Source organism: Siphateles boraxobius, unplaced genomic scaffold (assembly GCF_051911475.1).
Source record: "Siphateles boraxobius isolate OS27281-9 unplaced genomic scaffold, OSU_SipBor_1 19, whole genome shotgun sequence".
NCBI classification, from domain to species: domain Eukaryota; kingdom Metazoa; phylum Chordata; class Actinopteri; order Cypriniformes; family Leuciscidae; genus Siphateles; species Siphateles boraxobius.
In genome coordinates, this window is record NW_027508799.1 from 2,696,200 (window position 1) to 2,711,171 (window position 14,972).

The 14,972-nt window shown below is 37.8% G+C and overlaps 2 protein-coding genes across 4 annotated transcripts; one reads left to right on the top strand and one right to left on the bottom strand.

The window, feature by feature from the left end:
- The first annotated feature begins 991 nt into the window (after positions 1–991).
- LOC143742375 (uncharacterized) lies at positions 992–2,967 on the top strand. Its single transcript, XM_077235237.1, has 5 exons — positions 992–1,037; positions 1,325–1,595; positions 1,736–1,993; positions 2,424–2,610; positions 2,711–2,967. The coding sequence occupies exons 1-5, from the start codon at positions 1,006–1,008 to the stop codon at positions 2,965–2,967; spliced, it is 1,005 nt and encodes a 334-aa protein (XP_077091352.1). The 5' UTR covers positions 992–1,005.
- Positions 2,968–3,537: 570 nt separating this feature from the next.
- Positions 3,538–4,700, bottom strand: LOC143741599 (P2X purinoceptor 7-like). Of its 3 annotated transcripts, none has more exons than XM_077233872.1 (4): positions 4,572–4,700; positions 4,229–4,298; positions 3,975–4,115; positions 3,538–3,729 (listed from the first exon to the last, which is right to left on the bottom strand). In XM_077233872.1, the coding sequence occupies exons 1-4, from the start codon at positions 4,685–4,687 to the stop codon at positions 3,661–3,663; spliced, it is 396 nt and encodes a 131-aa protein (XP_077089987.1). In that variant the 5' UTR covers positions 4,688–4,700; the 3' UTR covers positions 3,538–3,660. The 3 variants fall into 3 exon arrangements, with proteins under 3 accessions (XP_077089987.1, XP_077089985.1, XP_077089986.1); XM_077233870.1 differs by having other exon boundaries at positions 3,958–4,115; XM_077233871.1 differs by having other exon boundaries at positions 3,958–4,110; positions 4,227–4,298.
- Positions 4,701–14,972: the final 10,272 nt, after the last annotated feature.

A 14,972-nucleotide genomic window follows, 5' to 3' on the forward strand; every position in this document is an offset into this window, starting at 1 on the left:
CAGATACACACACACAAGCCGTTGCATGTCACTGTGAACAGAGCTCCGATAGTGGCGCTGAAATTGGAACACATACTGTAACAAATAAGTCACTTTTCACCGTCTATCAATCGTCAAAACTAAAGTTTGGAGAACACCGACTGATCCCGTCAGTAATTACATCATTGCATAATGAGAGAGGGCAGCCAGCCTCCTCCAGGAGGGATGAAATATCGAGGCGAAGTCGAGCTTTTTTTCCCGCCACGTCTTGGAGTGAAATAATGATCGGTGATAACTTTGATTAACTTCGGATAATAATAATTAACGTGTATATAATACTGTAATGCTTCTATATTGACTACTACTTTACTGAGAAAAGTGTATGATTAATGGTAAAGTTATTTATTGTGTTCTGTTTTCTCTGTTTCTTAAGAGTAACGTCACTTCTGCGGCTGCCACACAGACAAGAGATGTCGGCTGTCAGTGGAAGGGCAACTGTGGCCACCCAGCTGTCAGAGTATACTCTCAAATCCATTCGAAGTAAAGGTTAGTGTTGATCTGTGTAATGACATGATCTAATGATTTCTATTGTCTTTAATATTTTTAGAATGAAATATCTGTGAAAATATCTGTGCTAGTGTTCATTGGTGTTGTCTTAGTATATTGGTGATGTCTTTGTATGCACCGTTTCTTAAAATTGAATATGTGAATGTCACTTATTATTATGAAATAGTGTCACCGGATGTGTATTGACCCCTGGACTATATGTAGTAGTCATAGTAATACATGTCTGTTCATATTTAAAATTGGCATATTACAGCTATCCAAGTCAATCCATCCACCAGTTCCTTTGGAACCAATACTGAGGTTAAAGCAGAGTTTGGAGGCTTTACTTCAACACCGGACAAGACAAGGCCCCCACCTTTGAAAAGGAGACGCCTTGAGACATTGCTGGATGACACAGAGGATCTGGATGATTCTGAGGAAGAACCAGTTGACCGTTATCAGTCAACATATCACCCCAGCATGTCTTCTTTGAGTGACTCAACCATTGTCAGGTGACCACTCACTGCCAATTATACAAAAATCTGCATCTTTTACATATTTTCAAAAAAACTTTTTCCCTGGTTTACACACTAACTACAAATACGAATAATATTCACAATCTACTCATTTTGTGATCTCAGAAAATGGATTGATATTGCTGATTTGAATTCCTTTATTTTATAATACAATTCTTTAAATATTCTTTTTTAAATTACTTTTTAGTTGAATTGCTGTATTACGTTTTATGAAAAGATAGATGAAGTAATATAATATATTTCATCCTCCACCCACCCCACAGCCCTCCAACACCAATACAAGATATTGTAAAATATGTTGTATATGAAGATTGCCTCCTTGCTCTGTTCCATGACTGTCCAATCTGTCAGCGGACATGTGAGCTGGAGAAGTATGTCAGGGGAACATTTTTGTCAATCAGACAGAAATGTCCTTTCTGTGACTACTCCAGGCAGTGGAAAAGTCAGCCGATCATCGGCAGCACCCCAGCAGGCAACCTGCAGTTATCTGCTGCAGTACACTTTACTGGCACGTCATTTAGACAGATCAGCAAAGTAAGTAACAGTACATAAATGTGCATAAATGTAGCATGAAGTGGATAAAAAAATACAGCATTAATGGAAGTATGTGTGTGTAACTTCTAATGTCTAATTTCAAAACATAATCAACTTATCAAGATTTGGTTGTGTTACAGGTTCTGTCTGCACTCAAAGTCTGCAACATAGTAGAGAGCACATATTTCCTCCATGCCTCATCATTTATGGAGCCATGTGTTTTCGCTGTGTGGAAGCGGACCCAAGCAGACCTGATCCAGGAAACAAAGAGTAGGCCTGGGGGAGCCGAGCTTGGGGGTGACATGAGAGCCGACAGCCCGGGACACTGTGCAAAATATGGCTCTTACTCAATGATGGACCTCAACACGGGAAAAATTATTGATGTCCAGTTGGTGCAGGTGAGATTATGGCACATGTCCACTTAGTCCAAAAGGTACAGGATATTGTCCTGTACTTTTGTGCATTTTTTTTGTCATTTAATTGCTTGAGGATTGAGCACCCATTCACACTTTTTGAGGGTTGAGGCCGTTTGGACTACATGCTCACATATAAATGGTAAAGTTTGATTTCCCCCAGAAGTCTAGGAGCCCAATAAAAACATTTAATTTATTTCTGAATTAGATTTTATTCATTTATGCTCATGTGCAAAACCTGAATAATTCATATAGTTTGAAATAAATCTATGAAAATAAATGTAACATGGTGAATATGACATTTTGACCTTCTGCATTAATCATTTATTTTAATATCTCACCTATGACAGAATGTTGATGTGAAATATAAAAAAAATCATGTGTTTGTGCACTATTGTTTTCTCTAACCCCACAGAGTAACGAATGTGGAGGCAGTGCCAAAATGGAGAAAGAGGGCCTGATTAGGAGTCTCGATTTCCTGGAAAAATCTGCTGTGAAAGTTGCATCAATTGTCACTGACAGACACTCTCAAATCCAGAAGTTTTTGAGAATTGAGAGGAACGATATTGAGCACTTTTATGATGTTTGGCATGTTGCCAAAGGTGAAGTAAATATAAAAAAATTGTTATTCACATGGTTCTTGAACTGTGATATACACGGTCCCAAGTAACAGACTTCCATTTGCTCATTCTCGCCATTCAGGTGTTTCGAAGAAAGTGGAGGCTCTGGCAAAGATGAAGGACTGCGATGAGTTAAAGAGATGGCAGCAGAGCCTGGTAAACCATCTGTACTGGTGTGCCATCTCTTCCTCATCGGGTGAAGAAGCTGTAAATAAGTGGACATCGTTCAGTAATCATGTCCAGAACATCCACAGCCATGACAACGTCCTCTTCCCTGAGTGTCTGCACCCTGCCTTGGATGGAAGCCGCCCCAAAAAGTGGTTGAAATCAGGCATGTAATCTCAAGATCATGTAGTGTACTGGTATCCATGCTTTTGTTTGCTAAAAATAATACATATCAACAATAATTTGCCAACTTGTTTGTGCTATTGCACAACTTTCCTAAAAGTGATATTGGATATGTGTAGGGAAAAATTATATTCTAATATTAATTCTATCACTATTTTAATTGCAGCATCAACGGCTTTGTTTAAACTGCAGAGGATTGTGTCAAACAAATACCTCTTAAAAGTTGTGGCAAAACTCAGCCCAAGGCACCAAACATCGGCCATTGAGGGTTTCCACAGCGTCATTCTGCGATTTGCCCTCAAAAATGTTGTCTTCTCCTACAGGGGAATGCTATGCAGGTAAACAGAATAGTCAATTTATTTGTTATTTGGAAAAGCACACACCTGTCTCTCACCTATATTCTTGGTTGAATCCAGGTTGGAATTTATTCTTTTTTTTTTTTGGAATGGCCATTTTATATATTTGTGATTTCAGGTTGTATCTCGCTTCGCTGCATTTTAATGAAAATGCAGAGAATAGTAAAGTCCAATTTTTTTTCAAAATCTTTTTATTTCTTTTTTTTTTTTTTTATTCTTCATCTGAAAAAAGGCAATCATCTAGTGGTGTAAGAAGCCAACATAATTTCCCTCAGGGTCTGGATACTGCTGGTGGATTCTGACCATGACACAGGATGGGATCACTATCCTATTGCCATGGCCCAAGTACCCCCACACCCAGCTGACAAACTGGCGGTAGGCCAGATACCTCCTCTGCCTGGGAAAAAAATGCAAGATTGTAACTACTGTATATACTTAAATTTATACTTTGATAATAATATAAATAAAATGTGATTAATGTTTTAGTAAATCATTATTTGTTTCAATATTTTGTACTACTAAAATCCGAAATACAGACATTTTTGAGACAACACAATGTGGGATCTTGTGATTTCTCCTACGCATCTTTTGATGTGCACGAACTGTTTAACAGTATTTTACTTACGCATTATAAACATTTACTAGCATAGGGCCATGGAGGGCTCTGAAAATATTGAGGGCATTTTCAAGTGCATATTCATCTAGGCACACTGGCTCTAATCCTGGGTGAAGACTCATGCAGGTAGGATGAGGCTGCAGTAGAGCCCTTAGTTTGACAACAACCTACAGGGGAAAAATACAGACAGCATCAATTATGTGGACAGTGGCCTATATTGGAGACAAAATAATTATCAATACAATTGTAAATAAGTAATTTATAGCATCATATAATCTACCTTGGGTATTTCCCAGCAGCAAATATTCTCAGTAGCAATGGGCATAGTAATGCATTTACCACAAGAACACCTGATAGGGGAGGGGGAATAATAAATACATGCACAATTGATCTTTAAACTTTAGACTTAGGTTTTCAATGTGCTCTATAAGTAAACTTAAATTTAAACTTGATTCTGCAGCACTATGATTTATTCTTTGTGTGATAGCTATGAAAACTTCAAAAAGGTTAATCTGACTAAATGTTTGGAGCATGTCCACAAACATATTTATTTACTAACATGTTATTAGGAGTTATTGGCCTGAAATAGTCAATTCAAGAGATTACAAAAACAATAACGTTACCATTCTGATACATCCACTTGTAGACGACTAGATCTATGTACGTCCTCTTGTTCCTCGTCCGAGCTGGCATCTGGCTCAAAACTGTACGGCTGGATAGCTCCAATATTGTTCTCCATTTTTGTTGCACCGGTATTGACAGGTTGGGGATGTCAGCTAGCGGGAGAGACAGAGCTCTCAGCAACGGGGAGGGGGAGGGTCGTCCCCGTGCCTCCGTGCCAACGGCTCCGCCCACAACGCAGAGGCGAATTTCTAATGAGCTACTGCCGCTCTGCTGAAGCGAAGTCCCAGAAAACGGCACAGGTTTTGTGATTTTGGCTAAAAATGGCATAATCATAATTTAAAGACCACTGGGAATGTTTAAAAATAGCTAAAAAATATGATCGGAGTGGGACTTTAAGGTCTGAATGGAACCCATTTAGGCTACCCATGAGCATTAATACATAGAGGCAGGAAGAAGTACTTTAGAAACCAGCCTTTATCGGTCGTTGGTGTGGACGCATATAGTTATCTTTATCGTTACCTTTGTAGTTATCGTGCTTGGTGTGAATGAGCCTTTAGAGTGGCCTTTTATTGTGGCCCTAAGGCACACCTGTGCAATAATCATGCTGTCTAATCAGCATCTTGATAAGCCACACCTGTGAGGTGGATGGATTATCTCGGCAAAGGAGACGTGCTCACTAACACAGATTTAGACAGATTTGTGAACAATATTTCAGAGGAATAGGCCTTTTTGTACATGGAAAAAGTCTTAGATCTTTGAGTTCAGCTCATGAAAAATGGAGGGAAAAACAAGCTTTGCGTTTATAATTTTGTTCAGTGTATTTTCTGTGAAAGATTGCCCCAAGTATCCATGTTTGTAATGTGTTCTGCAGACCTCCCATGCTGTCAAATGGGCTGAAAGATTTTTCAAGTTACTGAACTCATCTCGACTTAGCTGAGTGGCCTTTTCTCGGGTTACCAAACAGGAGGCAACAAAAACACATAACAGTTGTTTTTTTTTCACTCTACACGAGCCAGGACCTCTTTATATTTTCTTCATTCGCAGGTAATAACTGTTGCTTGCTTCCCCCTCTTGAATTTTAGGTTAAATTCTATCCTTGATCTGAACAGGCCTCTCTGGACTATTGAGCAGCGCCCTTTTGTCAGTGAGATGTTTTGGCCAGAGTGCTGGGTCATCTTCAAGTGTACAACATTGGCCAGAATGACTGCTAGTACTCACTAAGTATTCATCGGTATTGTCTTCTTCGTCATAGATGTCATCATCATCACTGAAAGTGAACGCGGAACTCTGTTACCTGCAATTGAAGGATCCTCATCCATTTGTAAAGTTGACTTGCATGTAACAGCAACATCGCTTGAGCAGCCTGGGCTGGCAGTGGCACTGTCGGCAGCAACGGGTAGTTCTTCCTCGCTAGAAGCAGTGCTAACACTCGTGGTAGCCGCGTTAGCGTCAGCAGCAGCAGGCGTCACAAAATAGTTTGTTACCTTCGGCAAATTTGCTAAAAATATTTTGCTTTCCTCCTGCCTCCTCCTTTTTTCAGGAACACTTGGGTAGTTTCGCTTCATTTTGCTATCTACTCTGTACGCTCTGTATGTCAATCACTTCGTCTCCTTCAGTTTTTTTGGCTTGTCGCAGCCTTGTCAATCAATTGACACTTTTGTAGATACACAGTAAGTGAGATAATGAAATAGTCTAATGTAGTGTCGGGGGCCCCCTCCTGTCTGCAAAAATAATGATTTAAGCATTGTGATGCCATTTTATCGAATGGAGTTTTAGAAATATATAATTTGTGACAAGTAGAATAAATAAATAAATAAATAACCATAAGTTAATGCAGGATTTTGGGGGCCCCTAGGTAGCTCGGTGCCCAAGGCTATTGCCAACCTTTGCCTAATGGTGAAGTCCGCCCCTGGGGGTGGGCGATATGGCACAAATATCATATTACGATTTTTTCAGGAAAATCATGATTCATGATTTTACTACGATCCTTTTCATGTTGTTTTTACTATTTTGCAAGTGACTGTGCATTACAGCCAAACTAATTTCCCTATTTTAAAAACATGACGCATTATCCTGCTGAAAGAGGCCATCAGGGAACACTATTGCAATTAAGGGGTATAACACAGGGCCAGGGTAAGACAATACAGTGCTCTGGGCAAAATAGGAATATTCCACCCCCTTCGTTCAAATTTTTAAGAGAAAAAAAGGCAGGTGTAATGAATTAATACAATTGAGTCACCATTTAAAGGGGTCGTGAACTGGATTATTTTATTATTTTATAATGTTGCCTGGGGTGCCCTTATAATGTTAGTATGATTTTTACATCAAACATTGTCAAAATTAAGAAATAAAAGGCATTTTCCTGGCCTGATTTTAGCCTCTGGTTTGAACGCTCTGTTTGAAGGGGCGTGTCTGCTGTGAGACTTCAGTGTAAATGCCCACCGCTGTGATTGACTGACATGTTTGCATATAAAATAGCTAGTATTACATGTGAAACTCTCGGAAACTGCTACGTTTTTACTATTACAGCTATCGAGAAGATTAACAAAACTTTAAATGTATTGTTTAAAGCATTATATTTAAATCTATTCCATCACATGAAAGGTTGCAGTGATGAGCTGAGCAGATGACATACAGTCTGGAGATCTCATTATTGCAACGCAGTTTTTGCACACTCACGAATGCTTTTTCACCAAATACAATGTAAACACGACGTAAATACAGGTAGAGCTTCATTGTGCAGTGTAACAGCGTCATTGATTTCATTACGAGATTTGCGCGCTGTGTGATTGATTGACTGACAGCTTGGGCGATTGGAAAGGGAGCGTTCTTTGGTCGCTTTCTTTCTATAACTTAATCACAGTTTTAATATTATTTCATCTTAAGATAAACGATGTGAAGTTGATCGTTTAGTCACTGATGCATAAAAAGTATTGAATGATTTTGAGAGAAAGATAATACTGAACTTGAATAATTACACATCAGAAATCACTGCTCACAGATCAGGCATTAACATAAACATGGTTACTTACATGTTTGTGGCGTTACTGGCAGAACCGTGTCGTAAAAGTCTGTTTGCAGAGACTGTGTTGGAAATTGTGACTGATTTTCTGTTGATTTAATAAAGCTTAACCATGCATTCCTAATATTGGAATCCGAAGGAAGCTTATGCAGCAACTGTCTTCTTCCAAAACCAGGTACTGCACAATATTTCGTAAATGTTTATTGCTTGGTAGCTCGATCCAGTTTAGCAAAATTACCTCGTCTTGGGCCTATGTAATGCGCGAGTCGGTGGGCGGGGCTAAACAGGCCGTGTTGAAGTAGGCATTGATCTTCTTTTGCAGAGTAGGGGTTTTATCATCTTTGACGTCATAGATCCCCACTTTGAAAAACCTGTCGTTCGCTGAGCCTGGTGTCAATAAAAACTACTAACAAGGAAGTTTTCAGTCCTGAAACTTACAGGATATTCTTATAGTTTGAAGACCTCCTGTATGTCAAAAGCTCAAGGAAAATTTGATTTCTCAGTTCATCACCCCTTTAAAAGACGAGCTTTCTTATTTTGGCTGCTGCACACTCTTCAATTATCTCTGAGTAATCTAATTTGTGACAGATTTGGTGAAAGGAGAATTTTAGAATGACGGGACATTTATCTCATTTGACACTTTATTCAACAGGAAGAACAGGTCGTTCCGCGTGTCATACATCATTGCGCTATTTGTATGTCATTGCACATGCGCAGTCTTTTCAGTTTTCAATCCAATCAAGTGTTTACATGTCCTCTTGATCAGATAAGAAAAATGAATAAACCACTCCTTTCAATCCGATCGAAATTTAATTTAGATCAAGCTCAACAGCCTCCTCGGACAACATACAAAATATGCATATTTTCTACTATATTCAATTATGTTAGGTGTGGACTTGTGAAATTCTGTTTTATTAAGTAGACTTGTATATAGATCTAATTTACCTCTGTTCCACAAAAGTTTTTCCAACTCCTCACTCTTGATTATTCCTATCCCAGAGAGGAATGGGGAGGAGTGCTCTGGGTTTGGGCCAAATCCTGATCTCAGAGCCTTCTCCTAAGACAGCATGCTAAATAAACATTTTATACTATATATGATTATAAGCTAGTGTTAAAACGTGAAATAAATTTCAAGAACTGACTGTTCACTTGTTGCCTAATATATCCCACCCCTTGACCCCATTGTAATTATAGTATAATCAATGTTATTCACTTTACCTGTGAGCGGTTTTAATGTGGCTGATCAATGTACATGTTCTCCTGAGTCCTGCCATTTCAGAAACTGTTGCATAACATAAATAATGATAAACGTAAACAAGTTTGTGGGGATTAGTGCTGCACGATATTTTCATGTTATAAATCAATCGATCCTGTTTACTCACAATAAAAATAAAGTGTTTTGCTTTTTGCCAAATAAAGAAAAATTAACATGATGCAAGTTCTGCACTCTCTCTGTCAGCGAACTCCAATTTGAAACACGTTCGGAAATTTTCTGTAACTCCACGGAAATTCAGTCAAACAGGCAAACATACCCACGGGCATAAAGCTTGAGATCGCATCTTTTGAATGAAGTAATTTATATTAAAAACAAATATTCTCAGCTTCTGTAATCTGTATGAAAATAGAGCGATTCCAGTCCAGCTGATTACGAGCTCATTTACTTTAATTCGTTCACGCCTACTCACGGAGCGCGCTATTAACAAGATAATGTGTTAAGCCATCTATGCAAAACAGGTAAACGCCCCCAAGCAAATGCATTAAAGGCTTCAAGTTTCATCAATCAGTCACCTGCGCGTTGGAAAGATGGCACGATACACCGGTGTGGAAGCTCTTCAGCTCGCCCTGGATACTAGCGACGAAGAATCCACATTTTCATCAGAAGAAGAGCGTGACTACTCTGATGACGGCCTAGTAGGTGTTTAGATTATATTTTGACTAGTTTAAATGCTGCCTCATTATCATTAACGATAATGCTCGCAAATATCAGTTGTAAATGTTTGTAAATGTGCTGAAATGTGTAAATATACCCAGTTAATGAATTGCGCAAATGTGTTTAGTTTGCGGTGTGCCTCTCCGGTAATGGCCCATTAACATGCATATAGGCTTATTGCACGCGTCTAAAATTATTTACAACAGTTATTCGTTAAAGACTAATGCTACTTTGGTTATATTTATGTAATAATATTCTTCAACTTTTTTAAAAGGAATGTAGCTTCATCACTACCTCCGCCTGCAACTCGGAGTGCGCTTAGCAACACAGTCAGAAATCAGAAAGAGTAAGTACATATTTACCTACAATTTTACAGATGTTAGTTCAATTTTGTTTATACTTAGTGTTAATACAATATGAGCCTGTATGACTTTATTATTTATTTTTGGAGATTGGTTGATGATGTTACATATGTTTTGTGTTATCAGCATTGCTAAATGTCCATCATTTATGCATGTGCTGGAATAGTACTCTGTAAAATATATGATGATAATAATAGTTTTTAACTTTTTTTAAAAGGAGCTTGTTCACTCTCGCCTTCCACTGCAACGAGGACACGCAGCAACAAAAATCAAAAAGAGTAAGTACATAATAACCTACTATTTTACAGATGTTAGTTACATTTTGTTTATATACTTAGTGATGATACAAATGTATATGTGCCTGTGTGGCTTTGCAAAAAATGTGTTGTTATGCATGCACAATATAACATTTATTGATTGGTAATGTTAATATTAAAGAGCTTATATTGTGTTGCTTTATCAGCATTGCTAAATGTCCATCAGTTATGCATGTGCTGGAATAGTACTCTGTAAAATATATGATAATAATAGTTTTCAACTTTTTTTAAAAAGGAATGTAGCTTGTTCACTCTCGCCTTCCACGGCAACTTGCAGGACATGCAGCAATGGAAATCAAGAAGAGTAAGTACATATTTATCTACTATTTTTTACCTACTACCGTGGCTTTGCAAAAAATGTGTTATGCATGCACAATATTACAATTATTGATTGGTAATGTTAATATAAAAGAGCTTATATATTTTTTGTTTTATCAACATGCTGATTGCCCTGATAGCCCTGACATGCTGATAGTACTTTGATCAACCTTTATTAATATGATTATTTTTATAGGAATGTGGCAAAAAAGGGCCAAGACAAACATTCAGACGAGCAACAAGGAGTCCACTCTGTCATGGAAAACAGAAACTGACATTGATATGGTTCCACAGACTCTGAGATTCCTGCCTGCCCGGGAACTTGGACCACAGCTGAGTTCTGCTGACACACACTCCACAGATTCTCTTCAAAATGTTTTTTTCTGAGAATGCAGTGTCAACTCTGTGCCACAACACCAATGCTCAGGCTGACCAAATTTAATTCAATTTCAATTCAATTCAAATTTATTTGTATAGCGCTTTTCACAATACACATTGTCTCAAAGCAGCTTTACAGAAATTGCATTTCGGAAATGTACATAGAAAAATACAGTTAGTTAATCAAGTATTAATTTATGGCATAACATATCGCCGGCTTTGAGTCGTCTCTTCACAGGCGTCGAGTCGTCTCTTCACAGGCGTTGGGGCATCTGAAGTCTCCGTGAGAGGCTGGATACAAACTGGAGCTGACGAACGCTATTTACCTCGGGACTAGCGTCCCGAGATAACAGCAGAAAGGCAGATGGGAAATAATTAGCATAGCTGATGTTCATAATGTTAATGCATTCGAACCGATTCAGCAGTATCAAAGGTTAAGCATTAAGTGAATGCTTGGTTAAAGAGATGCGTCTTTAATCTAGTTTTAAACTGGGACAGCGAGTCTGAGGCTCGTACAATATCAGGAAGGCTATTCCAGAGTTTAGGAGCTAAATGCGAGAACGCCCTCCCTCCTTTAGTGGACTTAGATATCCTAGGAATGACCAGAAGCCTCGAATTTAGTGATCTTAAAGAGCGCGATGGATTGTATGGCGATAGAAGGTCTGTTAAATACACAGGAGCTAAACCATTTAGGGCTTTATAGGTCAGTAGGAATACTTTGTAATTGATACGTAACTTAATAGGTAACCAGTGTAGAGATGATAAAATAGGTGTTATATGATCATATTTTCTTGATCTAGTAAGAACTCTAGCAGCTGCATTTTGCACTAACTGTAGCTTGTTAATTGAGGATGTAGGACAGCCAGCTAATAAAGCATTACAGTAATCTAGTCTCGAGGTCATGAAAGTATGAACTAACTTTTCTGCATCAGAAACAGATAGCATGTTGCGTAGCTTAGCAATGTTTCTAAGGTGGAAAAAGGCTGTTCTTGTAATATATGAAATTTGATTTTCGAAAGTCAAGTTGCGGTCTAGTATAACACCCAGGTCTTTTACTGTAGTGGACAAAGTAACAGGACATCCTTCTAAATTAAAGTTGTATTGTAAGGGATTTTGTGGGTAGTTTTTTGGACCAATAAGTAGTACCTCCGTTTTATCTGAATTTAATAGCAGGAAATTACACGTCATCCAGCATTTTATATCATTTAGACACTCTGTCAATTTAGATAAGTTAGTGTTTTCATCTGGTCGTGATGAGATATATAATTGAGTGTCATCAGCATAACAGTGGAAATTAATTCCATGTTTTCTTATAATATTACCAAGTGGCAGCATATATATTGAGAATAGCAGAGGGCCTAACACCGATCCTTGCGGCACTCCATAGTCTACTGACGTTATCTTTGATTTTTCCCCATTTAGACAGACAAAATGGTAACGGTCTGATAAGTAAGATCTAAACCAGCTTAATGCCTGTCCCTGAACACCAGTGTAGTTTTGTAGTCGATCCAGGAGTATTTTATGATCGATAGTGTCGAACGCAGCGCTTAGATCGAGTAGAACTAGTATTGAGATACAGCCTTGGTCAGAAGCTAAAAGTAAATCATTTGTAATTTTAACTAGCGCAGTTTCTGTGCTATGATGCGGTCTGAATCCCGACTGGAATTTTTCATAGATATCATTTTCTTGTAAGAAAGAGCACAATTGAGCGGACACAATTTTTTCTAGTATTTTAGACATAAATGGAAGATTTGAGATGGGTCTGTAATTTGCTAAGTTATTTGGATCTAATTGCGGTTTCTTAATGAGAGGTTTTATTACTGCCAGCTTGAATATTTTTGGAACATGACCTAAAAATAAAGACGAGTTAATAATATTAAGAAGAGGCTCTTCGACTACAGGTAACACTTCTTTCAGTAGTTTAGTGGGTATTGGATCTAATAAACATGTTGTTGGTTTCGATGCAATGATAAGTTTATTTAGCTCTTCCTGTCCTATAGTTGTAAATCGGTGTAGTTGTTCTAGAGGGGCCATAATTGAGGCTGAATCATAAGACATCATAGAGGATTGTATATTTACAATTGTGTTTCGGATGCTTTCTATTTTCTCATTGAAGTAATTCATAAAATCATTACTACTATATTGTAATGGAATATTTTGCTCTGGTGATGTTTGTTTATTTGTTAGTCTAGCCACGGTGTTGAATAAAAACCTTGGATTATTTTGGTTATTTTCTATTAGTTTGCGGAGATGCTCAGCCCTTGCTGCTTTTAGAGCCTTTTTATAACGTGACATACTGTCTTTCCACGCGATTCTAAAGACCTCTAAATTAGTTTGTTTCCATTTACGCTCTAAGTTACGAGTTTCTCTCTTGATTGCATGCGTAGCACTGTTGTACCATGGTGCTTTAGTTTTCTCTCTTACCTTTTTTAATCTAATTGGTGCAACAATATCTAGTGTACTAGAGAACATGGTGCTCAAACTGCTAGTCATTTCCTCTAGTTCATCTGTTTGTTTGGGTGCACTGCGCAGCTGAGATAGATCAGGTAAGCTATTTGAGAATCTATCTATAGTGGTTGGAAGGATTGTTCTGCCTGGTCGATAACGTTGCGCAACGTGACAAATTTCAGCAGTACGTATTATACAAGTTACCATGTAATGATCAGTGAGATCATCACTTTGCGGTATAATATTTATATCAGTTGGATTGGTTCCATATGATATAATTAAATCTAGTGTATGATTTAGACGATGAGTGGGACCGCTGACGTTTTGCGTGACCCCAAAGGAGTTTAATAAATCTGTAAACGCAGTCCCTAACGCATCATTTGTATTATCTACGTGTATGTTAAAGTCTCCAACAATTATTGCTTTATCGACATTGACCAATAGATCTGAGAGAAAGTATGCAAACTCTTTTAGGAAATCAGCATAGGGCCCTGGAGGTCTATATAGGGTAGCCAAGGCTAGAGATAATATGGATTTGTTTCTTGCATCTAAGAGCGTAACATTTAGCACAAGTACTTCAAACGAATTAAACCTGTGACCTGTTTTCTGAGTAACATTAAGAAGTACTTCTTAATGTTCTTAAGAAGAAGTACTTCTTAACTAAATTTAGAACATTTAGTTTCTCCACATAGAGGAATTACAATAAAACAGATTGAAAAACAAAACCTTTGAATCTCCTCTCATTATTTGTTCAGGCTGCCTCACTTGATGGGCCATTAGCCATTGGAGAAGTGTCTGTCACACCCCTGGTCTGAATCTCATTAATATTGATAGGCCATTACCACTCCCACCCATAAACCTCTTCTGACAAAAAAAACTGTCATACAAAGTATAAATTAATGTTTTGTTTTATGTGGACGATTAGGCAGGATGATTTTCACATCATTTTGAAGCCAGAACTCGAAGCGACAACATCCATTAGTCAAAGGTCTTGTGGACACATATTTAGTATGCGTTTTGTGGTCTTATTTCAGCAACTTTCATTTTAATTTTTTTCCAATAACCACGCATAAACATTAAAAAATACAAACATGTACATACATGTTGCTAACATATTATGGTAGCCCTGTTTGTGCCATATAGAGTGAATTTACACCTTTGCCATTAACATGTTTATAAATAACTAAAAAAAAGCACAAATGTCAGTGCATGTCAAAACATCCCAAGGGCCCCAAAAACACCTTGGTCCCCAGAGGGTTAAAGGGCAAGCAGACAATAAAGCTTTGTGTCAGTAAAGTTAATCAAAGAACAAGGGGAACACAGAAAATTACTTACTGCTCTTGACTAAAGAACTTTTGTAGCTTTAATAAGGATTAGTCTATATATAATTTATGCAACGCAGACTGTTTGATAACTTTATTACATTTCTGTATATGTACTACCTGTTAGACAGGAAGGGCACAAGTAAATATGACATTTATTATGGGTTTATGTGAGGATTAATGGATTTTGATGGATGGCCCAAAAATGGTGCTAAACAAGGATCTACAAAAAGTAATAAATTCAAGGGTTCACTTACTTTCTCCACCCTGAAGTGTGAATGATTACTTACTGTATTCGATAAA